This window comes from Myotis yumanensis, unplaced genomic scaffold (assembly GCF_028538775.1).
Source record: "Myotis yumanensis isolate MYYU_CA2020_CCGP unplaced genomic scaffold, mMyoYum1.0.hap1 SCAF_2, whole genome shotgun sequence".
Taxonomy (NCBI): domain Eukaryota; kingdom Metazoa; phylum Chordata; class Mammalia; order Chiroptera; family Vespertilionidae; genus Myotis; species Myotis yumanensis.
In genome coordinates, this window is record NW_027223753.1 from 161,924,272 (window position 1) to 161,951,178 (window position 26,907).

The 26,907-nt window shown below is 47.8% G+C and overlaps 1 protein-coding gene across 1 annotated transcript in view; it reads right to left on the reverse strand.

Moving 5' to 3' along the window:
• The window catches only part of ITGB5 (integrin subunit beta 5), a 108,366-nt gene that overhangs the window by 62,524 nt on the left and 18,935 nt on the right, over window positions 1-26,907 (reverse strand). The window contains exons 3-5 of the mRNA XM_070406395.1: window positions 23,224-23,428; window positions 12,071-12,320; window positions 4,725-4,893 (exon numbers count right to left, since the gene is read on the reverse strand). Of these exons, the coding sequence (XP_070262496.1) occupies window positions 4,725-4,893; window positions 12,071-12,320; window positions 23,224-23,428 (624 nt within the window). The remainder of the gene's footprint in view (window positions 1-4,724; window positions 4,894-12,070; window positions 12,321-23,223; window positions 23,429-26,907) is intronic.

Here is a 26,907-nt window from a genome sequence, read left to right on the forward strand (position 1 = left end):
TGGCCAATGGTTATCAATAGCACTGTCAGCATCAGGGCCTCAGGGCAAACATGGGGAAGCAAAGAGACCAAGGCGACCCTGAAGGTCAAGAGCATTGTGATGCCACCACTGGGTCCTAAGGGACTAGGCCTTGCACAGAGCCTGTGCACTCGGCTGGTACCTGAGATGCTGTATGGACATCCATCACCCAACTGAAATGATGCTCAATGGGGACAGGCGCTGGGGCCCATTCATCTCTGCATCCCTCACAGCACCTAACGTGGCAGCTTGCACACAGTGAGAACTCAGTAAGTTGTCAAAAGTCATAATAAAACACTGGACATTAACCTTCCAGGCAACCACTGAGGGAGACAGAACAGGTTTGGGAGAGGAGATGAGGAAGGAAAGGGAGCTGACGTGACCAGCCAGGGGTCTGAGCTTGGGTGCTGAGGGGTCTGAATTCCAGCCAACACATAATGAAAACACAAGGTTAGATTCCTCTGTGATCCCCCAATCTTACTGACATTCGAGCCTATTTTTGTCACTTTATAACAATAAACATGTTCTCCAGAGTAGCTTGTGTTTTTTCCTGCTTCCATCCATATTTTGCAATTAAAAAAAATCTTTTTAAAAAATCTGTTCTGTGGTTGAACTTGAGGGCAAAAGTGTAATATTTCTTTCCGTGGGGAAAAGAAATCTCAGCCTGTGACTCAGGATTTAGACATTCTCCTCGTGCCCCAGCCCCAGCAGGGTGAGCAGCACATGCCGGATGCGGACTCCATGGACAGTCCAACCTAAACTGAAGAAGAGAAACACTGGGACGTGTAAGGCTGAACCACAGGCGTTCTCTGTTTCTGTAGAGGAAATTATCAATAGTCAAATATCAATTATCATACAAATGATATCTGGCATACAGACGAGCACCCATGATAGAGTTCATGGTCATGGTGGCCCATTATAATGCAGCTTAGAAGTGCACCGCCAATGACAATAACTTCATATGGTCCCATCTAATGTTTACAAACAGGATCTTTGATTGACTTTCTGGTGGATCTGCCAGCTCAAATCAAGTCCCCGAGGACGGGGACTTGTTCTCATCGTCCTTTAATTTTCGTCACCCTACCTGCCACTGTACACTTACTGGGGGCTCGATAGATACGCTCTGAGTGGGAAAGTACTGCTGAGTAACAGTACTTCCCATCTGCTTTAGTGAACGTGTGGGAAGCACGGTGACATGGGAGCCGCCTGGTGTGATGAGAGGGTGGGCCTGGGGGCTCCTGGACTTCGGGAGCTTAATGGAATCTACAAGAACAAAGCATCTGTTTCTTCACCAAATGTGTAGCGTGAACCTGTGATGTGCCAGGCAGTGAGCCGTCGGTGCTAGGGGTGGAGGGTGCACGGCTCAGAACACAGAACACAGGCTGGACGGGGCTACTACAGACCAAAAGCAGCAGTGGTTCCTGGCGGAAAAACAGATGCCGAGGAAACAGCAGCACCTGACGTCTGGAGAGAAAGAGACAGGTCCCTGTCGTCAGAGAGCTTACTGTCTCAAAGGGGAAACAGATGTCACACAAGGAGAGGCTCAAATAAAACCACATGGGAGCTGGGGTGCATGTGGCCGAGGTCTGATACTGGGGACTCTGACGTAGCCAGGAGGACCCATCGGGCAGGGCTGTCTCCACACAGACCAGGAAGCGGAGATCTCAACCAGAGGTAGCCATGGATTAGACATGAAAAGAGGGTTCGGGGAAGAAGGGAGGGGGACAGAGCACGGAGGGTGTCCAGGGCAGTGGAGCTAGTCTGAATGATTCTGTAATAGGGGATACATGTCATTACACTTTGTCCAAACCCAAAGGATGTACACCAAGATTCAGTGAAACCCAGTGTGAACTACGGACTTTGGGTGACAATGATGTGTCACTGTAGATCAGTGGTCGGCAAACCGCGGCTCGCGAGCCACATGCGGCTCTTTGGCCCCTTGAGTGTGGCTCTTCCACAAAATACCACGTGCGGGCATGCACGCACAGTGCAACTGAAACTTCGTGGCCCATGCACAGAAGTCGGTTTTCGGCCTGGGCGAGTCTATTTTGAAGAAGTGGCGTTAGAAGAAGTGGGGGGTGTCGGTCAGTCGGGTGATGGGAGACGCGGCACAGGTGGGCCGTGGGATACGCAGAGTGGGGGAGGCGTCAAATATTAACAGTACTTAAACTATATAGGTAGGTTAATAACAATGTACTTATCTATATAGTTTACGTTTAAGAAATTTGGCTCTCAAAAGAAATTTCAATTGTTGTACTGTTGATAGTTGGCTCTGTTGACTAATGAGTTTGCCGAGCACTGCTGTAGGTTCATCAGTTGTGACAAATACACCACTCCAGTGGGGGATACTGACAATGGGGGAGGCTCTGTGTGGGGGGTGGGGGGTACTCTGGGTACTCTCTGCTCCATTCTGTGAACCTAAAGCTGCTCTTACAAAATAAAGACTGTCAATGAAAAAGGAAAGAAGAGCCGGAGAACAGAGGAGGAATAGTCCAGGCAGAGCAAACAGCATGTGCAAAGGGCCTCACATGAGTCAGAGTAACCGACTCAAGGTCACTGGCTGGACGCGGAGGCACGGATGGAGGCTGGGAGAGCAGTGCCAGAGGCCGGGGATAAACCCTCGTCTCTTTTCCTGTTTGCCAAACGGATATTCAAAGCAGAAAGGAGCCGTCATTGAAAGGAAAAACTGGCGTTCTCGCCAGGTACAGGAATACAGCCTCAGCCTTCGAACGGCCTCCTGACCTTCCCCAGGATGAGTCTTCCTGCCGTCGTCAGCCAGGGAGCCAAGGGGTGCACACACCTTCTATGCAGGAAGCAGAGCTGTACGCTGGGAGGTAAAAGGAGATGCAAGCTCTCACGCACACCCTGTTGCAATTCTGAGCTGTAATTCAGTCAGTTCTCACCCCGCCTGTCAGAACGAGCAGCTGTGGGCAGGGCAGGGCAGGGAAGCCCACAGCACAGCTCACGGGCAGGAGGCAAAACAAGGAAACATCGCTTCCTCGACTAAGACAGTCAAGTGATTCAAAAGTGCACATTAAACCACAGCTCCCTGCCCCATAGGAAGCCAGCGTGGGCCTTCGCCTCCTCCGATGCAAAGGCGGCATGGGCATGGAGCCGCACTCCTGTGCTTTAAGCATCCAGTCATGCCCTTCCCATGACGGAAATTAAACAGAGTTCATATCACTGGGCATTGCTTAGGCCTGTCGCTGGGTTCTTTCCCTGGAGCCTTAACGGTGATTTCTTACCCTCCACCCCACCCCCCCAAATGCACAAAATTCTCAAGACGGGAAGACAGAGGCATCCTATGTTTTCCCTGCACTGTTCATCCCTGCCAGAAGTGGGATTTGGCAGCATGTCTTTGAAGACAACGCCTCATACAATCAATGTATGCCCGTCAAAATACCATTTTTCTTTCTGAAGAAAATTTAGACACTGTCTATTTTGTGATGCATTCGAGAGATTAAGATCTGAACACACTCTTGCTGTGTTCCATCTCACTTTCTTGAACGGCTACAAAGCATCGGGGACCTCTGAGACAAACCTCTGGCTCTGCCAGCACCTGGGAAGGGGCCGCTTGCAGCCACCCTGGCCGGGGCCTCTGGGAAACCCTCCTCTCCAGGGCGGCCGAGGACGCGGCACGTGACCAGCTGTGGGACCAAGAAGAGGACCTTCTCCACTTTTTTCCTTCCCCTTAGCCCTCTCGGTCCACTGTTTCGGTTTTTTATTTCAGAAAGGAAACTGGCTTTCTTGTCACCCTGACGGAGTGAGTGGAGGAAAAGGGAGCGAGCCACGCTGAGCACAGGCCCTCTATCATCAGAGCATGTAAGTGGCCAATTAAGTGCTTATCGCCTAGTGAAGGACCAGCAGCTGCTGGTACAGCTTCTCCAGACTGAGTCCCAGACTCCTTCCCGGCCTTCCCCCAACCGCAGTCCTGCCCCCCGCCCCCCACCCCAGGGCCGAACCCGCCTAATGTTTCAAGAGAGCTTTGCCAATTCCATGTGCTTTGTGATGACCACCGTGGAAAAATTTCAAAAGTATGCATTGGGATAGCAAATTCAAGAGTGACTTTTATGCTTTGTTGTTGTTACTGGGTTGTTTTGACAGCAGACCATTATTTTAGGAAGAAGTCATTACCAACATTCCAATGATATATTCTGCTGAGACTGGAGCCTCTCAGAGCGTGAGTTCATTTCTGACCTAAGTCTATGCCTCCCTCTGGATTCATAGCTCACAGAGAAAGCAGGAGGAAAACAAACAAGCAGAAATGCAACCAGCGATGACATGCAGTTCTCCCCTCCAGCTGGATCCCCCCACAGAGCAATATGTAACGTTTACCAAAATCGGGCCAGAAAGCTCGATAAGCTTCCATGCATTTGGCTGCACCTTTATTATTTTTTTTTCCCCTGAAGAGATGCTAAAAGCCAAATGTATAAACACAGAACAGCTGTCTCCTGGCACAGACAGCATCCCATTGCTACAGCCACACCCTGACAGAGAGAGATACACGCCAGCCGGATCCATCCCTGAGCTCCGGCCGCCCTGACGGCTGTACATTTCCCAGGGTTCACTGAGCTCATCCTCTGACATGGAAGCCACATGCTGGGGCGGCTCGAAGTCTGCCATCTCCTGCAGGCAGTGTCCATGCCCACCCTGACGCTCTCTTCCTGGACCTCCCACGCAGGGACAGGACGAGAGAGGAAAGTTACCTTGCAGACAGCCGCCTGGAGCACGGCATCGAAGCCGCCCTCGGGGGCATCGCGGTTCCGGGACACCCTCTGTTTCCGAACTTCCTCGTTGAAGCTGTCGACTCTGTCTGTGAGAGGCAGCAGGTGGCGGAACCCAAAGGAAGGGACGCAGTTTGGGAATAACTTGTAACTAGAGAGAAAGAAGACAAGAGTCACTTTTCCATTGCTGTCTCTAGATCTTACACAACCCACTACTCTTGAATATTTACCCAGCACCTACTGTATGCCCGGGGGACCAGCACAGTGGGGAGAAGAAAGAGAAATAACACACAGTGGGGAGAAGAAAGAGAAATAACATAGTCTCAACTCTCCAAACATCAAGCTATAAACTGCAGGCAAGACAGCAGATACCAGGTTGTGAGTGAGAGGAAGCAGAGGTGGTAACAGGCTGCTGGGCTCAAAGGAAGACCTCAGGGAGCAGGGCCAGTGGTTTGGGCGCTGTGGCCTACGCGGCACACGGGGAGGCTCAGGACGGCGGGCCATGTCGAGTGAAGGCAACATGGGCAGTTACTCTATGAAACCAGCTTTCCAACTCGGCCGCTGTCATGTGACAAAGGATCACATAACCACTTCAGGTCAACCCACTCAGAGACCACAGGACATGCTGGCACGTGAGCCAGTGCTAAATGCAACAGGAACGGAGATGTTCTTTCTGCTTCTTCATTCATTCATAAATATTGCCGCGCTAAACTGTCAGCTCTCCTAGATGCAATCAATATCATTTAGAAACCAAGCATCTCCCAATGGAAAATTATATCTAGGAGTTGGGAAAGAGGGAAGTGCCGCATCTCAATAACAGGCTAATGCACAATCTTAATGAAACACTGGGCAATCTTGAGTGTGCAGTAGGGATCCCCAGCGGCCCGTTCCAGGAGGAAGTTTGATCCCAGTTGTAGTTTCAGCCAATGAAATAGGAAGAGAGGCCTCACATTGTTTCAGCAATGGTTTCCTGACAGGGAAGAGCATCCTGGCCAGAGAGAAGAGCACTTGCAAGAGCCCTGGGGTAGGAGGGAGCCCCGTGAGCCCAAGTCGAGCGGGAGGCCAGCAGGGCTGCAGTGCAGGGAGTAAGGGCAAGGATGGGCTAAGAGGAGGCTGGGAAGGCAGGCTGGACCAGACTGCAGATCTGTGGACTTGTTAAGGAAGCTTTTATTTCAGAACAAAAGATGAAAAATAAACACTAACAGAGGCCTGTGGGAAAGCCCTGTGCTCCAATGCAAGCCCTGTGCATGGGAAGGGAAACAGGCTTAGCAATTGCTAGAGATGGTGCCTCCCTGTGGCCAAGAGGCGGCTGCCAGGGCAGGTCTGGGCAGGCTCCCCTCCTCCCACAGAGGTGATCTTTGGCTCTCTGAGAGGCTGCTGCATTCTTCTGGGACCGACAGTGCCTGCTCCGTCCACCACGCACTAGCAACTCGCTGGCTCTTGGACACCGGCACAGTGGCCACGGTTCTCTCCGGATGCTAGAGGTTTCCCCACCGGCTGTCCTGTTTGTTCACTCCCTCCTCCTACCCCCAAATCTTCACCTGCACCTTGTGCTTGGACAGGTCAGATTCCTCTCACCCGTGCCTGGGGCCACCCAAACTTTTCATCCCTGTCTCGTTTTGCCAGAAAGAGAAGGGTCGTAGAAATTGCACTGCCATCTGGAAAAAGGAATGAGCTGAGGTCTCCTCTGGGGTCATCTGACACATGGACAGGCCTAGGAGGAAGTACATCCAACTCTCACTTCCCTCTCTCTCTTCCTCTAAGCAGCTACTCCCTCCTGTGTTGTTCTGGTCCATGATTTAGGCCGTCAGGTATGTGCTGACTGTCGCAGTTAATCAGGTTAGCTAAGGAAAGGGAGGAGAGGCACAGAATAATAACAGCCGTTCAATGAGAAAACCAGAAGCGCTGTGACAAGCTCAGCTAAATGGGCTCAGCATTTTTTACCTTTTCTCTTTCATCCCTGAAAACAGCAGTAAGTACAGTTGGCCCTTGAACAACAGGGGGTTAGGGGCACTGACACCCATGCAGGTGAAAACCCACATATAACTTTTGACTCCCCCAAAACTTAACTACTAATCGTCTACGGTTGACCAGAAGCTTTGAGGATAACATAAACAGTCGATTAACACTGTATGTTATGTATGACATACTGTATTCTTACAATAAAGAAAGCTAGAGAAAAGAAAACATTATTAAGAAAATCCTAAAGGAGAGGAAATATTTACAGTATTGCACATATTTATTGAAAAAAGTCTGCCTGTAAGTAGACTTGCACATGCAGTTCAAACCTGTGCTGTTCAGGGGCCACCGTAGATAAATTTTTACTGTGAAGAATTACTAGTAAGTAATTAGTAACTGGAAAATGTGCTGGCCAGTGAGAAGCCTTCTTTACAGAGAACTGACTTTAACCAGATTAGTCACCTCTCTGAAAAGCAGCTTAGTTGGAGAAAGACAGACCCTGTTGAACATCTCCCTAATCGCTGGAATCCAATGTCACCTGTGACTAATCTAACCCCTGGAAGACCTGAGTGACCTTTAGATCTAGTGCTTGGGGGTCTCGTGCCAGCAAATCCTTCCACCTCGGCCCTGTGTCTGCGCCATCGGACCCCAGGTTAGGGCCGTGCAGGGGGGGAGTTACTAAATTAAGGGTTATGAACCAGGAAGACCAATAAAATACATATGCTTAAAGAGCCTGGAGAGCATCTCTATATACACAAGGCTAACATGCTAAGTGTCCGACCTGTCACTAAAATCAAAAACAGAAAAATTCCAGCCACTGGCCTGGGAAAGAGGGAACATCCACTCTGGGCCAAGAGTGAGATGAATCACCCGTAAAAATTGCAAGTCCGGGCCCAAGCAAGTCAGATCCACTTCTTTTATGGTGAAAGAAGTCCCCAGCCAAGAAATGAATGGGAAGACTAGTCCCAGGGACAGCTGGAGGGTCCTGGCAGCAGCAAACATAAAGCCGCCCTGCAGGGCAGCCAGCGCCCCTGGAGCATGGGGTCCTCTGGTGAGGAGGAGCTAATCCACAGGTGCAGACCCGTGAGAAACAAACCACCATGAGGGAGGCCAGCAAACCCAACCAACCCCGGGGCCTGCAGTTCAAGAGGCAGAGATGACAGAAAGGTCCTTTAAAGCAAGGATATTCCAGAACAGGGTATTATTCGGGGGTAAAGCCAGAAGGCTGTGAAAAAATAATATGAAAAATCACCAAAATCCCAAAATGAAACCTCAGTGTACAGATTAGACAACTGAAGAACAAAGTGACAAACTGGTAGACATTTCTTCAGCAGTTTAGGGTAGAACTCTGTTTCTATGAGTTTGGCTTTTTTATTTTTATTTTTTTTTACAAATGGAATTTTTTTATTGATTGATTAGTAGTGGAGGGAGTAATGGAGGGAGGGAAAGAGGGAGGGAAGGAGAGGACGATGGGGAAGGAGAGAGAGGGGGAGAGGGAGGGAGAAAGGGAGGAGAGAGAGAGAGAGAGAGAATTTGTTGTTCCACTTATTGATGCATTCATTCGCTGGTTGATTCTTGCATGTGCCCTGATCAGAGACTGAACCCACAACCTTGGCATATCGGGACATCACTCTAACCAACTGAGCTACCTGGCCAGGGCGAGTTTGGCTTTTTTAGATTCCACATATAGATGAGATATGACATGTAATTCAAGAAGAGCCCAATAACTCCAGTAAAAGAAAAAGTGTTCAGAACCAGAAATAACAATTGGATTAATCCTTCAAATCAGTGACTATCATGTGACTCTTCCCAGTGAGACTATTCATATGACTCAGAATAGCAACTATAGTTCTGCAATCTAATGATTAAATTACTCTACATCTTTTCTTTAATCCTCATCCGAGGATATGTTTTTAAATTGATGTTAGAGAGAGAGGAAGGAAGAGAGGGGGGAAGAGAGAGAGAAACATTGATTGGTTGCCTCCCATATGTGCCCAACAGGGGACCGAACACACCATTTTTGGTGTACGGGATGACACTCCAACCAACTGAGCCACCCAGCCAGGGCTACTCTACATCTTCCTTTCTCCTGTGGCAACCCTGGTACTGCTCACTTCAGTCTGGCCTTTCTCGTGCACTCGAAGATGGGAAGGAATGAGTCTAGGATTGTGATCCTTTGGCAGAAACATCTGGAGCAGAAGGAGAAGGAACAAACCTCAGGAAAGCCCCGTGAAGAACTGGCTCTCTCTTCTCTGAGATGTCCTGCACAGGTGGCTAAGTCACCTCTTCTGACTCCCCCCCAGTCCCCAAAACTTCCTGGGGGCTGCTTCTGCTGCTCTCACCACCACAGGGAAGAAAAACCTAACTGAAGATGCCATTGCATCTTGAGAAGAATGCTGTGATTTTTTTCTCCACACTTGCTGAAGAAAAAGAACAGACAAGAATCACAATGTCTACCAGCCAGGCATTTTAACACAAACCAGCTGTGAGACAAGAGGGAGTGGTGGGGACTGTGGCAGCCAAACCGTAAGGGGAATTAGTCCAGCTTTACTAGACCTTCCAGTTTTTCTAGAAAACCTAGGAATCCTGGCTATTCGTGGTTAAATCTACTTTCTAAATATTGGTGACTGGTTCACAGTGCCATTAAAATTCAGAAAGGCAGACAAAGCATATGTATAGGCTGGATCAGGCCTGGGAACATACATCCTCGGAGCAGTGGGCCATCTCCCAGGACACCGCACACGCCCACTGCTAAGCCACGGGAGAGAAATCTCAGCCTGCTCACTGAGCCAAACAGCGCCTCCCCGATGCGCTGCCCGGCTTGCAAAAGATAGATTTGCATAACTGAGATGTGACGTTTCCTTCAAGACTCCCATTCTTCGCCAGATTTCCTGTCTTACAAGCAGCTTTTCAGTGTGCCTTGTACTCACTGTCAAGACTTTTACTGCTTGCAGTTGGCTCTGCCTTCTAGGGCTTAGAAAAGGGGCTCTGAATAAGTCGTGTGTAATAACCTGAATTCAAATGCAGGGTGCCCAGAGCCAGCCCTTCATCCTCTGCCAGCTTCCAAGCTAGCAGCTCACAGTTAGCGGATGCTCCACAGAAGGATGAAAGTGGAGACACACCTTGTCTCTCTGGAGACAGGGCCCAATCAGAGGGCAGAGGTGAAAAGCAGCAGATAGAATCACTATCAGGTGAACTGAAAAAAGTTTTGATTAAGATCCTGGTGCAGCCTGGTCAGCAGCAGAACGCCAACGACAGGACATTTGGTACTGGGACTCAGCTACAAAGGGCCTTAGAGACAGGACCAACGTAATAATGCCCACAGCCAGGAGGAAGCTACACCCAGCAAATGATGACACCTAGTGCTGCTTCCTGGTTAAGGAACTCAATCTCATTTGTACTGAAAGCTTCTTCTCTTGAGTGTTTTTTCTCCACCACTGTGTCCGTTCCCAACCCCTGGGGAAGATCTACGTTAACTTCCAGGAGCCTGGACAGAAGAATCAGGAAGGCTTCAGAAGAACATACACCACCAGCAGAAATACCACCTCACCCCAATCACCAGCCCAACCCAGAGCTCAGAGCCCCTGAGGCTGCCAAAGACGAGCTGAGATGCTGGAAAGGCTCAGGGGGCTAGAACAGCTCTCTGCTCCTAGGGCAGCAGCCAAGGAGATCAAGAATAAAAAAAATGACCTCACAAATGGAATGAGCCTGGCTCCCTGAGTCACCGCTGGAGGGAAAGCTGCCATGGGAAGCAGTTCAACCCTCATCAGATTGTGTACCAGCAAGAGATAAATTTTCACTGTGTTGAGCCACTGAGATCTGCGGGTTGTTTGTTACTGCAGCAGAGCCCAACACGACCCTCAGGCAAGCATCAGAGGGTGGGGCAGTTTTGGAATGAGTATGATTACTTACATGCAGGTGAAGTTTGTGTGCTGTAGTGTGATTTGGATGGGGGGAAAATAAGTCTACCCCTTACTATTTGAGTAATCTTGGGTAAATTATTTATTCTCGCTAAGCCTCACTGTTCTCATCTCTAAAATATGGCACACGCCCTAGCTGGTTCGGCTCAGTGGATAGAGCGTCAGCCTGCAGAGTGAAAGGTCCCAGGTTCAATTCTGGTCAAGGGCACATAACCCGGGTTATGGGCTCGATCCCCAGTAGGGGGCGTGCAGGAGGCAGCCGATTGATGATTCTCTCTCATCATTGATGTTTTTATCTCTCCTGTCCCTTCCTCTCTGAAATCAATAAAAATATATTTTTAAAAAAATATGGCACACATCTACCTTAAAGACCTCAAAACATTATGAGATTAAATAAAATAATCCATGTGACGTATTTAGTATGGTGTTTGACGCTTGGTAAGAACTTAAATCTTAGCTATTCCTCATTCAGGGACATCCCAAAGCCTGACTAAATAAAATTGAATGTGGAGATGAGGCAAGAAAAAGTTAGGAGTCACCACTCATTATAGTCACATTTCACTTAAAGGAATACTTGAAAGACTAGAAAAGAAACAAACCAGCCCCCCAGAGGTTGTTAGGGGAGTTGGGGTTATGACCCCTCCACCCCCCACACATATTCAGGGCAGAGACCTGCTCACCAGTCCCCCTTCCTTATCTTCCTCGGTCTCCAGCCTCCCTGCTAGAACCCGGTTCTCTAGACTAGAAGGTGGGAGCAGAAGAGGCAAAGGCCACTCATCCTGGCCCGTAAGCTCCTCCTATGAGCAATCTCCAGGCAAGATGACCTCAGAAGCCACATGAGGAAGATGGTGGAGTCTGGGCTCTGAGACGTGCTTGGAGAGGTGCCCACTGATCAGGAGACCCACTTAGGAGAGCAGGAATAAACCTCCATCAGGTTGGAGCCATTATATATTTTGGATTTGTTTCTTGCAGCAGTTAGAAACGCCTGTTCTCTAATGATGTGTCAAATATTTTCTAATACAAAAACGAACATAAGTTGTAGTTTTTTATAAACAATAAATATACTTTGGATTCACTGATCCCAGGCACCTCAGTCACCCCAAACAAGGGGAAAGTTTAGGCTGTTCTGTTTGCTCCCTCCCTGATCACTTGGGTCTGTCACTTCCTGAGAACATTCTCCAAAATCTATTAATGTAACAAGGAGTCCCATGCCAGGTAGGCAGGGAAACAGGTGAACTACGATCACTGCATCTTTATGCAATGTTGCGACAGTTCATTTCTTCACCCTGAGGGAGAGGACAGAACTGGGTCATCGTTAATCAAATTAAACACCGAAGCCAGGTTCCCCTCCTAAGTATGTCCCTCTCAGTCCTTTCTTTGGGTTAAGGTCTCCCACTACTTCATTCCCTCACCCTTAAACGCCCAACAGCAGGGAAGCTGGGCACTTACCCGATGCATGGGTTGGTCTGGTACCTTGGCGCTGTGTAGGAGAAAGGAGAGATGCTTTTGTCTACAAAAGACCCGAACCCCAGTCGGAAGTTGCTGGTGAGCTTCCTCATCTCCTCGGCGAGCTTGGTGCCCAGGTTCCGGATGTTGTCCAAGTCATCCTTCATGGACAGGGAGAGGTCCATCAGGTAGTACAAGTCCACGGGATAGTCCTCCACCTGCCGCACCTGCAGCTGGAAGGTAGTCTTGTCGCCTGTGCCAACAGAGAGGCCATGCGTGTTAGAGGTCATCAACTCGCTGGGGGGCTGAAGGGATGGATTTCGCTTTCACAGCTGGCCACCGCTTGCTTTTCTCCAGAGATTGTGCACCCCTGGAGAAATATTTTTTTCTTGGAAGTAGAGTAACAGAAGGAATAAGGGTGCTGAGGAGGAAGTGCTGGGTTCTCTGTCTGAACACTTGGCTCAGCATTTTTTTTTAATCCTCACCCGAGGATATTTTTCCATTGATTTTTATAGAGAGTGGAAGAGAGAGGGAAAGACAGAGAGAAATATCGACGTGAGAGAAACACATAGGTTGGTTGCCTCCTGCACGAGCTCCGACAAGGGCCCAGGCCAGGAAGGAACCTGCACCTGAGGTACATGCCCTCGACCGAAATCAAACCCAGAACGCTTCAGTCCACAGGCCGACATTCTATCCACTGAGTCAAACCAGCTAGGGCAGGGGTGGGCAAACTTTTTGACTCGAGGGCCACAATGGGTTCTTAAACTGGACCGGAGGGCCGGAACAAAAGCATGGATGGAGTGTTTGTGTGAACTAATATAAATTCAAAGTAAACATCATTACATAAAAGGGTACAGTCTTTTTTTTTTTTTTTTTTTTTTTTTTAGTTTTATTCATTTCAAACGGACCAGATCCGGCCCGCAGGCCGTAGTTTGCCCACCACTGAGCTAGGGGCTGGCTCAGCATCTTTAATAACCAGCCTCCTTAGTGGTGTTCTATTTTCTCAGCAAAAAGGACACTTGGGTAATTGGTGGACAGTGAACCAGACAATTCTATGGACATGAACTGGGTGAGAGTAACTCACCAACCACACACCAACTTCAGAGAAAGGACCAGCCAAGGTGGGAATGTGGCCAGGAGGAGACTATACAGGTCTATGTGAAACAGAAAATGGGGATGAAATTAACAAAAAGGTACAGACATGAATAAGGTGGGAAGTGAGAGATTAGAAGGTAATGGAGGGTGGGGACACAAAGACAGCACTTAAAACATCCCCCATGCTTGTGCCAAGTCACCTATTTCTATGCCTCTAGGTATTTATCAGACAATATTTAGTTCTTAGGTTCGACTTTAGCTCATGCCGTCACTTCGTCATGGCAGACTACTAATAGCATTTAGTTCTTGGGCACATTCGATGTTTTGGAACATTGCAGACATAAATCATCATCATCAGAAATTATATCTGTAAACATAGGAAGACAGATTCCAAATTTTAGGCCCATCAAAAGGGGAAAAAAAGAAAGCAAGAAAAAAAATACTACTAGACTTGTCCACCAGCTACAAGAACAAGAAATTAATTTTTGGTTTTACAATAAGAGAGTCAACAGACAGAGGAAAGGGGACCTAATTCAGAGGAAAGAACCAAGAAAAGCCAGTGTCTGGGAGGTGTGGCCTCTACAATCTCACCCTTCACCCCCAGGTGCATAGAAAGGCCCAGGTCCACTCAATATGGGGAGGACTCACACCAACGTATACTCCCAAATCATTTATAATCTCTACAAACAGTGTTTAGACCCAATGTCAAGAAGCAAATCATACTAGGTCATTCTATCTGCCCTTGGGCTCATTAGCCCTTCAGAGGCACCAAGAGATGACCTTGAACTCTCTGGGTAGAAGAACTGTGCACACACAGTTGAAATCCGGACATACTCTGTGTTCAGAGGTGCAATAGGGAGAGGCCACACCTGCCCAAGGGCCCACCTCCAGCTGACAACCAGCAAGCTGAAGCCCTCTTGAACTTGCAGGAAAGGGAACCGATCTGCTGGGCTCCCTCTCCTCCCACCCCAGACAAGACATACTCCATTAACTAGACCGTGAAGAATAAAATCATCAAAAGATTTTAGTCCAGTTCCAGCTCTGTCCCTCACTCAGGGGTGCAACCTGAGCCTCAATTTCCTTAAATATAAAATGAAATTCTTAACAACACAGTGTTAAGGTCGTGAAGCACTCACGCAGGAGAGAAGTGTTTTGTAAGCAGCAAAAGCCTGTAGAAATGAAGTAGGAGCGCTGTAAGTACTATTTGCAACCCGAACCACATGCCCTGCCTGCTTCCTCTGGCTTGCCTTGGCCTGTACTGTTCTAGCCGCCTCAAGATTGATGTTGTTTAGGTGGCCTGTTGGTATAAGCCTATTTTTAAAAAACCAGCCGAGTCTGACTCAAATGGAAGAGTGTTCAAGAATTCTTCCAGAATGAATGCCGAGCTGCTGCGATGTCGTCTCTGGTTCCCATCAGGCAGACAGAGCAGGGCCCCTCCCAGCCTTGGATGCCACAACTCAGTGAGGGGGTGGGAGGGTGGGGGAGGAGCTTGAGGGGAGGGGAGACCTTCCTTGGCCTATGCATGGGCAGACCACACACTCCAGATGGCCAGAGCCTGCAATCCCATGACCTTTTGCAGGGTCTTCTGCATTTTCTGTGGCCTGTGCCCTTCCCCCGACATTCCCAGACACACCTGCAATTTATCCAGAGTCCACTTCCACCTCTCTGTGAAGTGTAAGTAATTAACGGCTAGCCCTTTAGGACCAGGAAACGGGGACCTGATTTGGATTCAGGGGGCCGCCCATGGGAGGAAAGCGAACACTAGCCTTTGGGAGGGGTCCCCCCGCTGAGCTGGAACCCTGACCTTGTCACCAAGGACTGGGAGACCTCAGGCTTCTTTAACTGCTGCTCAGGTTCTGGATCAGTAATGGGAAGATGTTAATTGCCGCAGGGATTACGGGAGACAGTGTATACAAACACCATCCAAACACTTCTAGGCAAGGAAAACTTCGGCCTCCGTCGCCCCAAAGTCAATTATGAAAGCAATTTCCTGTGGGGATGAAAAGAGAGACAGGAAATTCTGCCAGAAACTTGAGTGTGAAAGGCTGCAGCCATGGGCATTCAATTGAACTCCAAATTTTCCAAGCGTGAGGTAAAGATGTGACACATAGGTCTCTCTGTATGCTAAGAGGGTATCTCTTCTGAAGTGAGCGACCTCTTGGCATTAAATTCTAAGAGAAACTGATCACTAAGAAAGTGCGTGCACCTACATGATGGGGAGGCTGCAGATGTTAAAAAGAAATATCTCCAGCTTTCCAGAAAGGGAGTAATAGCATTAATGTTCAGAATGAGGGTTTATTGCTCCCTCAACTATGCCCAATTTTATTTTTTTTAAGTATATGCATTTTCTTTTCTTTTTTATTTTATTGATTTTTTACAGAGAGGAAGGGAGAGGGATAGAGAGTTAGAAACATCGATGAGAGAGAAACATCGATCAGCTGCCTCCTGCACACCCCCTACTGGGGATGTTCCCGCAACCAAGGTACATGCCCTTGACCAGAATCGAACCTGGGATCCTTCAGTCCACAGGCCGACGCTCTATCCATTGAACCAAATCAGTCAGGGCTACGCCCGATTTTAAATGCTACCAGCTCCTCAATGGGCCTTGGCCATAATGGAATGTCTGTGAGCAGATTTGGGAGGGACCGACATTCCCGGACCCATGCTGTTGGGAGTTAAGCTGCAGGGCACTAACTCCCAACAAGGGTGGCCTCCAGGGTTAGCAAAGCGATAGGGATGCCGCCCTGTGCCAGGCACCCTCTTTGCCGAGAGAAGGCCTGGGGCACATTTACTATCTTAGAGCACATGTCTGGAGCACGTACGCTTAGCCACACTCCAACACACAGCCAGGCACCCAGTCCTGCACCACCCGAGGCTTTACACCAGTCACGCATCCCCTGCGTCCAGCAGGGTGCAGAGGCCTCTGGCTTCCCTGTGGGTGCTGGGTCTGTGCCTGCCACTGGGGAGACCAGCCCACACGCCCCTCCTCCCTCTTCTCCACATAAGACCCGATGGGCTCGTCTCCCTGTGTGGCTGTGCCCCTTCTCTCTGGGGACATTCCATATAATTCCCCCCTCAGGCCAACAGCAGGATCAGAGAAACAAACTCAAAAGCAGACCTGATCGCCTAGCACCTGTGAGGATGGATTTGCTCCTGCAAGGAGCCCCTCTCATGTCCTGGTTTTTCCTGTTTCCCAGGCAGCCAGCTCCAACTGTATTTTGCACAGAATTCCTGACACCGCTTGGTTCATGACTTGGAGGCTCTCGCCCTCCCCCCTAATCGGGTATCAACTCGCATGCATTCCGCCTGAAATGGATATTTTTTTTAAAAGCTTTCTTCTCTCTGCCCTCCCTTCAATAAAGAGTGAAAAGTTAGCATTTCCCTTAGGGACATGTATGAGATGACAAACATTTTGGGAGAGTGAAGGGACAGAACTCCAGCAAGAACTTGTAGCTTTTCAAAGATTGACATGTTAAGGCAAAGCCGTACCTCAACAGATAAACACTCTTGGCATCCCCAGATAAATGTAAACAGTGTTTGATGCCCCTGAATTACTCTTCTTTACTAAAAACTGGAAGAAAGAATGGAAACATGAACATCAGCTCTATCGTGACAGGACTACAGCTGAGCGGGGGGTCAGGGCTCCAGTGACACTTGAGCTCTTCTGTTCAGTGCAGCAAAGGGAACAGTATCCCAGAATTAAATCCAGACCCAGAACCAAAGAATCGCCTACTGGTCCAGTACCAGGTCCCTATGCTCCACCCCACCCCATCCCTCACCTCAGAATGCAGCCTCGGGATGGATGGCACCATGGTTGGCCTCCAGTGTCTGCCCCCATGATGCATCAGGGCTCATTATTCCTAGTTTCCTTGAAAATAACCTGTCTTGGACAGTTGGGGCTACTGTAACAAGTACCATGGATCAGGTGGCTCATAAACAACAGAAATTTAGTTCTCATGGTGATGAAGGCAGGAAGTCCATGCCTGCGCAGCAGAGTTCTGATGAGACCCCTCTTCCAGTTACAGACTGTCAGCTTCTTCTTTTTTTTTTTTTTTTAATAAAGTTATCATTCTTTTATTTATTTATTTATTTATTTATTCAATTCAGAGAGGAAGGGAGAGGGATAGAGAGATAGAAACATCAATGATGAGAGAGAATCATTGATCGGCTGCCTCCTGCATGCCCCTCACTGGGAATTGAGCCCCCAACCCAGGCATGTGTCCTTGGCTGGAATCGAACCCGGTACCCTTCAGTCCACGGGCTGGCACTCTATCCACTGAGCCAAACGAGCCAGGGCAAAACTGTCAGCTTCTTGCTACGTCCTCACATGGTGAAAGAGGCTCTCCAGGGTCTCATTTTTTAATTTTTTTTAATTATAGCACTAACCTCATTCATTACCTAATCACCTTCATTACCTTCATGACCTAATCACCCCTCAAAGGCCCACCTCCTAATGCTACCACACTGGGGTTAGGATTTCATCTGAGGAATGTTGGGGACACACAAACATTCAGTCCACAGCAAACCTCCCACCCACCCACATGGAGTCCCTTGAAGTGCATGCACTGCCAGTCTGGGTGTCAGAAGCAAAACCTCAGTCAGGTAACTGGCACTTCCAAGCAGCACAGACAGGAGCTGGCAGGAAACACTTTCCAAAAGCAAGTGGCTGCCTGTAGTTTAGTAAACAGTACGGTACCTGTGTCATTTCCTGGCCTGGATCACATACTCTGCTTATGCAGTATGTTATCACTGGGGAAAACGGAGAAGGGGATCCAAGAACTCTCTACTATTTGTGTGGCTTCTTGTGAACATAAAATTGTTTCAAAATAAAAAGTTTTAGCCTGGCCGGTGTGGCTCAGTGGTTGAGTGTTGACCCATGAACAGAGAGGTCACAGTTTGATCCCAGGTCAGGGCACCTGCCTGGGTTTCAGGCTCGATCCCCAGCAGGGGGCCTGCAGGAGGCAGCCAATCAATGATTCTCTCTCATCACTGATGTTTCTATCTCCTTCTCCCTTCCTGTCTCTGAAATAAAAACATTTAAAACAAATGAATAATAATAAATTGTAAATTAAAAAAAAACCCACCCTACCAATCAAAGGTTATTTTTTTTTTTTTGAGAGGCTAAGGGATTGAGGCAAATAATGACTTAAGTAAACTCTTTCTAATTGCTCTACTCTCTAGCTTCTTACCATTTCAATAAACTTTATTCTAAAGTTTATGTCCTTTCTTAAGGATTTATCCCTTGTTGAAGCCTTTTAAAGATTGTTATCCTGACATTTTCAGGACTGAAAACAAAATGGAAAACATGATCCTATGTTTATACAAAATCCTGCTTAAAGTTTGGCAGGTCCTCAAAAAGTTCAACACGGAATAACCACATGACCCAGCAATACTACTCCTAGCTATATACTCAAAATTATTGAAAACATATGTCAACACAAAAACTTGTACACAAATGTTCATAGCAGCATTAGTCATAATTACCCCAAAGTGGAAACAGCCCAAATATTCGCCAATTAGAATGTGGTAAAAATGGAATATTACTTGGCCATAAAAATGAATGAAGTCTGATACGTGCTATGACATGGATGAATCTTGAAAATATTTTACTAAGTGAAAGATGCCAGACATGAAAGGCCACATATTATCTGATTTAAATGAAACATCCAAAATAAGTAAACCACGGAGTCAGAAAATAAATTAGTGGTCATCCGAGACTGAACTGGTGGGGAGGGCGGGGAGAAGGAATGACTGCTAATGGGTACAGGGTTTCTTTCTGGAGTGATGAAAATGTTCCAAAATTCGACAGTGGTGATGACTGCATAACTATATAACTATACTACATACTACTACGTGTATGTAGTATACCACTAAGTTGTACACTTTAAAATAGTGGATTATATCTCAATTAAAAAAGAAAATTTAAAACAAAAAATCCTGCTTAAACTAGAGGGAAATGTTTTTTTGTCTTTTTTTTTTTCCAGGCTTATCCTGGAACAATAATTTTGCCTTGGTGAAGTCTCTCCTAGTATGTTGAGGCTTGTCCGTGGCTGACCTTTGATTGGCAAAGAGTTACATGTCACTCAGCAAACATCTATTAGGAGGTGTGGGGGAGCAGGCAAGGGGGAGACACAAGCATCGCTCAACAAGCACAGTGGAAGAGCAAACCGCTGGGCAATTGCACGCCTTCCCCAGAGTCAGGGGTCGCTGCTTTGAGGTCAGTATGCACTCGGTAAACTGAAAATGTTGCTAACTGCAACATACCATTTTCTCCTTCCCCCAAATAAATAAATATCCGGAGTTTGCCTGTGCTTCTTTTTAAATATTAACATTTTCAAAATGTTAAGGGGCATCACTGGCTTCAAGTGTTTCTATATTTGAGAAACATATTTACAAGGTTCTAGACCTTTAAGAATTCATATTTTCATCAGCTCTGCTCCTAGTCTTCATCTCTACAGACTGAAACATCCTCACGATTTGGGTGTCTTCATAGGGCAGCCTGTCCCTCCATCACCTTGACCTCCGGGCAATGCGCCCTCCATCAGTACACTTTCCACAGGGCCAGAGCTACACACAGCACCGCAACACTATTTTTTGTATGAACACAAGATCACATTTTCCATTTTATTTACAATATCAGAAACTGCATCATAATGCTTAGCAGGAGATGTGACTATACCAAGTAAGACAAATTTTTTCTTTAACGGAGCATACATTGAACTTCATGCATAAATAAGTACTGTGCATAAATTTAATGCTAAGAGAACTTCAAGGAACTGCCATCACTCTCATCGCTTCTTTAACTCCTCTTTGGGGGCTATATTAAAAGCGAGGCGATTAAGTCAAACCAAACCACAATTTCTCCACCTTATAGTCACACCTTAATTCTAATTTTTAAAACTGTGACATCTCTGGCTTTTCCTAAAGCAACCCCTTAAGAACAAGAATTTACTCTGAGAGTAAATCTAGATGAGGAGCTCCAAAACTGTAAAACCCTCCCTTGGTGATGACCCTGAAACCATACACTCTTTTGGAGGCATTAATTTTGGTCCTTGTTTTCAAAGATTATTGAGTAAAAACTATACACAATTATAAATTCACTAGAGGCCCAGTGCATGAATTTGTGCACAGGTGGAGACCAGCTGGCCTGCCCCGATCAGGGCCAATTGGGCCGGGCCGGCCAGGGGGAGGGGACGCAGGGCGTTGGCCAGCCAGCACTGCTCACCAGTTGAACTCCCAGTTGAACTCCTGGTCGAGGGGACAATTTGCATATTAGCCTTTTATTATATAGGATTATAAGTTTTGAAAAATATGAACACATGAATAAAGACAAAGGATCTTTCAAAAATTTCCTTTAAGTTACTGTTAGACTGTTATTACACTAAAAAGGAAGATGCATCATTCTGATCCTACACAATGTTCCAATATCTCAATAGTCCACCGCAACTCCCACATACCTTCTTGGTCAAGGCCCTTGACCCTGAGCCTGTCTGCACAGAAGGATGTGAGTTATTTTCCCAGAGAGAACGTCACCAAACATCTGCCCACACAAAGGCTCAGCTGACTTTTCTACCCACTCACACAGCTTTGTAAGGGCTCCCTCCCTTCTCTCTCTCAACTTGGTGTCTCACCGAGCAAAAAGGCTACGTGTCACTTACAGTGAGATGACTTATAAAAATAGCAACTTCAGCTAATCCCTGCACTAATCCCTGGGCAGTCCATAGTTTGTGCCTCTATCCGGCAGGGCCACTTCTTGCTTTATTTCTTATTTCCAAGATAACTTAACAGACAAATAAAACATTTCTCAAATATACAATGACTCAGAGCTCTCTCTAATGAAAACAAGAAGCAGGTGGAGTGCCTCCGACATGCAGAGCTGTGCTAATCCTTTTCTGAGAAGCTGAGAATCCCTACCCAAAACTCCATCTGGCTGGGATTCTAGAATCTATGCCTCTGGCCATTACTCTTTGAAAATAATAATTTTAACTTTTTAAAGTGCAATTATTCAAAAAGCCTCATTTAAGCCTCTGAACATAGCTGTGAGGGGTGAAGGTGAGAAGACCCTGAGACGGGAAGGGTGGGGTAACCTGCCCGGGGCCTCTGAGCGAGGGTCAGGGCCAGAGCTAGACCCCAGAGGGCCAACCAGGTCCATGACCTTTTCACTGTGCCAAGCTGCCCTGGCATCTAACTAAGCTACCTGGAAACAGAGACTGCCAGGGGTTTCCTAGATGATGGGATAGAAGACAAGGCTATAGATCAATGGAATTTGGGGGGAGGGGGGAAGCTGCCTTTTCTCAACAAAGTAATACTTCCTAATCAAGCATGTGCACATCCATCTTTTGACATCGGAGACTCTGATATTTGAACACTGGATAACAGAAGTGGTGAACTAGAAACAACTACGAGCTCTGCCATCATAGAGACCTGGGATTGAATCCAACCAGGAGAGCTTGAGCAGGTTACTCCTCACCCACAAAATGATGCTACCTGCCTTAGGGTAGGTCAAGTATTTGCACATAGCTGGTGTGTGCATCCGTTAGTTTCCTTACATTACAACTAGAGGCCCGGTGCACGAAATTCATGCGGGGGGAGGGGAGGTGTCCCTCAGCCTGGCCTGAGCCCTCAGGGGATGTCTGACTGCCTTGGGGATCGGGCCTAAACCAGTAGTCGGACATCCCTCTCACAAACCAGGACGCTGCATGCACCAGTGACCATACTTTTCATACAGGTCAAAGGCATCTTGGTGTTGTATGGCCAGCTACATTTTTTTGCCCTGATTATAAAAAGTAGTACATAACATGAGCCTACTGAGGCAGTAGTACCATTTTCCCCCCATCCTATGGGTGGAAAAACTGAAGCAGAGAGAAGTTAAATAATTGGCTTTGTCACACAGTTATAAGTGTCAGAATCAGGGCTGACCACAAAATGTGCAAGCCAGAGTCCATGCATGTCATTGCTGCATCATCCTGTTTTTTCAGTGTTAGAGTAGCCTTACCAGGTTTTAATTTTTAAATCTAAGAGACTGTTCCCAATATATAGGGTAGGGTCCCTAGGCCTGGCCAGCAATCAGGGCCAATCTGTGGGGTGACCAGTGGGCGGGGCAACTGGGGGGCCCCCCACTGGCACCCACCTTGGTTGCTGCCTACTGGCCGTCCCCGTCCCCCAATCGCTGCCGCTGGTTCCCTCCCTCTCAGAGGTCAATGCGCGTCATAACAACCATGGTTCCACCAGTCGGTCGATTTGCATATTAGGGCTTTATTATATAGGATTAACTCAAGGGCCTGCAGAGGCTCCAGGGTCATCAAACAAACTATTCTTACTCTAAAAGTTTATCCCTTCAGAATGCCACTGACTCAAATGGAATCTGCTGGCAGGAAAAAAGCACTTTTCCCCGGAAGTAGCACTTTCCCTGAAACCTGTATTAACTACATCCTCCCATAAAAAAACATTATTCACAATAGCTAAAGCCCATGTGTCCACTGATGGCTGAACGGATAAACAAAATACAATATATACATGTAATGGGATATAATCCAGCCTTAAAGAGGAAGAAAACTCTGACATCCTACAGCATCGATGAGCCCTGACGACATTATAAGTGAAATAAGTCGGACACATAAGGACAAATACTGTATGAGTCCACTTATCTGAGGGACTTAGAGCAGTCAAACTCATACAGACAGAAAGTGGAAGGTGCCTGCCAGAGGTTGGGGGGAAGAGGGGACGAGGACTTATTATTTAATGGGTACTTAACAAGTTTCAGTTTGGGAAGATGCAGTAAGTTCTGGAAATGGATCGTGGTGATGATAGTACAACATTGCGAGTGGACTTAATGCCAATGAACTACACAGTTAAAAATGGTTAAAATGATGAATTTTATGTTACACCTATTTTACCACAATTTTAAAAATAGGAAAGATATTCGGTCCCTCCATGGGGCCTTGTACGCTGCTTCCTGGAGTCCGGGCCATGGCTCGCCTCCCCCCTCCCCTGGCTCTTGCCCTCAGCCTGCCCTGGCTCATGTCCCCATTATTAATGTGTCCCACCTCGAGGGCACTCACCAGGCCGCAGGTTCACGGCGATCTCCTGTGGCGTCATCTGAATGACATCTGAGCCCGCATCGCTGGAGCCCTTGCTGCTGAGAGGCAGGCTCCGCAGAACCTGGGTGATGCTGGCCGGGCTCTCAAACTCCCCTCCGCAGCCGTTTCTGACCAGGTTTGCCTTCAAGTCACACCGGGAGGTGACTGACCGTAGGCTGCCGAAGTTCTAGGCAAAGAAACAGGAGGAGAGCGGGAGGCAGTCAGGGTGTCTCTCCAGAACACCGCAGGCTGTAGGACCATCACCAGCTGGTTGACCTTGAACCCTCTACATTCCACCTTCGTCCTCTAAAAATGGAGAAATGATCATCCGTGTCCCAAATGCCTCACCAGGTATTAAGAGGATTGAGGGACTGGATATGAAAGCATTTTGTAAACTGTAAATACATAATACAAATGTTTGGTTTCGTGGTTATTTTAATGGTCAAAAGGCTCCTTAAAAAAATACGCCTGTCTACATGATGAACGGGAGAGAGTCACTGAAATGGTCAAAAGTTGTATAACTATAATTTTCTGAAAGATATAAGTGTCCAAGTTGGTCATCACTCAGGCAACCAAGAGTTAACCTCTGAGCTGTCCACTCATCAATCCCATCTATTCCGCAGCACTGGACACTGCACAACATGGAGAGAGCAATGTCGCAATATATGTTGTATCCTCTGGCCTGGAGGTCCTCTCCTAGGAATTTACCACAGGAAATTCAAGAGGAAGGGGAAACTATCAGATATGTACTGCAAATCTCATTACTGTGTAAACCTAAATCCCTGAACCATAAGAAAAAGGGGGTATATCAACTCAATAGATGAAAGTCATGATCAATGATTATGAAGACTAAGTAGAAATTGCAAAACGTTCATACTAGTAAAAAGATCAGAAAATATCATTGTATCTGCACTAGGATTCAAAAGAAAAACTTTAAAATAAGGATAGCTGAGGTATTAGGATAAACTACCCTTATTGTCCTTTATTGCTATTTGGACAATAAAGCCACATTGATGAGAAAAATATTTCTTAAGATGAACTGAGGAGGGGGTGGGGCATCAGGGCAGCCCAACCCAAGGTGGGCACCAAGTGTTTGGGCTGTTAACTTTAGCATGAAATAATATACTTTGTTTTAATATATGGTGATAATAAGTATGGATCATTTTCCAGTAATGAAGTTTTTATTTTATTTTTTTTAAATATATTTTTATTGATTTCAGAGAGGAAAGAAGAGGGAGAGAGAGATAGAAACATCAATGATGAGAGAGAATCATTGCTTGGCTGCCTCCTGCACACCCCTCACTGGGGATGGAGCCAGCAACCCAGGCATATGCCCTTGACCAGAACTGAACCTGGGACCATTCAGTCTGCAGGCCAACGCTCTATCCACTGAGCCAAACTGGCTAGGGCTCCAGTAATGAAGTTTTTAAATGGCAAAGCAAACCCAGGGTTCTTGCTGACCGCCCTTTTGCGGACCGACACGAGAACTAAGGTCACCTCCCACTGGCTGGCTGCAGGGCTGCACTGGGCCCCCCTGTAAAGGCTGGAGAGTCAGGCCCCTGGTCTGCCTCCCGCCTCTGGAGCTCTGACGCCTGGGGAGCTCTGATGGAAGTCTGGGTGGGTGGAGTGTCCCTTGCCTGCTGTGTTGGGAGCCAGACTGCTGGCAGAGGCACCCGCCATCCTGGTCAAAGATGCCCTGAGGCTAGTCTACGTCTGTGAGTCTTTGCGAGATTCAAGACCAAGAAGAAAGACTGTGTAGTATTTTTTAAATAAGTAAAACCAGATGTATTGTTCTGGGCTTCTGAGCTTTTTGTTTTGTGTGTGTGTGTGTGTGTGTGTGTGTTTATAAGTGTTTTTTTTTTTTTATTTTCTGTATCGAACCCTTGGAGATCTTGCCTATGAAAACCTCAGGTACTGCACCATAAGTGTAACTGACTCCACAGCCCCTTGTGGAACACGGTGAGAAACATGAGTATTCTAGGTTAAAATGAATATCCTTTAAATTTCATAGCATTCCAAAGCCAGGGTTTCCAAACTTGGGTTCCAGTGGGCAGGTTTGACTCTGATGTAACAATTCTAATGAAGCAGTACAGCAGCCAAGGGCCAGGAGAAGGGGAGTCAGCCTCGGAGGGCCCTGCAGCGACAGGTCTGCCTCTGGCGCTGCCCGAAGCAGAGGTCTAACCAGCTGCCCAGAGCGGGAAGGGCTCAGGGCCTGCCTGCTCAGAGCTTACTCGGCTAGTCACCAACCGGTGGTCCGTGAGGTCCAAAAGGTTGGCGACCGCTGGGCTAGAGTTTCTGAACTCCTGGCTGACACACGGGGCCTGGCTGCCGGCTCCTCCAATGCTGAGGAGCTGGTTATCCTTGGCCCAGTTCTGATTGTCAAGGTGCACCTGCCTCGACCAGTCCCGTGCAGATCCCTGCCACCAGGTTGGCAAGGAAAGCATCTTTGGTCTCCCCAGAGTGACAGGCACCCCCGATGTCCCTCCCAGGTCCTCAGCAGCTTGCACTGTGGAACAGACGAGGCCACAGAGCCGATCTGCTTCACTCTGAGTGGGAGGCCGCTGCGTGACTCCTCACCCACAGCCTCAGCCGTTCGCTTTCAGGCTGGTCAGCGAGATCGTCCCCTTTGGCCTGGACTTTCCCGGCCAGCCTGCTCAAAGGGCTTTCGACAGACACTACCGGCCCTTGATGGAGGGCTTGCCCAAGGCCACCTGCTGGCCAGGAAGATGGACCTGCTGGCGTCACCAGGAGACTCAAAGTCCAGGGCAGACCGCCCACACCTGAAGCTCTCAGAGGCAGCCACACCCGTGCCAATTACAACCTTATCTGTGTAGCTGGCTTTTCCAGCTGCACTCTGGGGCCTCTTTATTCTCTAGGACAGCGGTTCTCAACCTGTGGGTCGCGACCCCTTTGGCGGTCGAACGACCCTTTCACAGGGGTCGCCTAAGACCATCCTGCATATCAGATATTTACATTACGATTCATAACAGTAGCAACATTACAGTTATGAAGGAGCAACGAAAATAATTTTATGGTTGGGTCACAACATGAGGAACTGTATTTAAAGGGCCAGAAGGTTGACAACCACTACTCTAGGATGTTGGGAGCAAAGCCCTCTTCATTCCCTCGTTGCTAGCGTTTCCCCTCTTTCTCCTTCGTATCATTCTTCAAGGTTGTGGTAAAGCCTCACCTCCAATGTGCATGGCTTCCCCAAAGTTTGCTGCCAGCACGGAGGACTGTGAACTCCTGCCTCGTCGCCTGGTTCCCGGTGTGAGAACTACCACTGGCCACATTCAATCTGCAACTTGCAGGATGACTTCAGAAGTGCCGACCACGGCAGCCACGGGACAGCCCAGGCAGCCCCTTCCCAGCAGCTCCAGCTTTAGGACAGTAAGGGACATCTCTACGGCGCCCAAGTTAGAGCTAGTCTCAATGCTGTTCGCCTCTACCATCAGTTGGTCAAAACCCTATTTCACAAAGCTCAGTGTTCTGCTCCTTGGGGCAGGCCCAATGGTTTTACTGATGTGCTCAACAGCCTTTGAGACACCCTGACCTACATATCAAACCTTGTCATTGTTCCAGAGCTTTAGGGCCTCAAAGATACCAGCTGGGACACCTCTGGGCATGGCAGGTCTGAGGAACCGTGTGAGAGTAAGGCAGCGACCT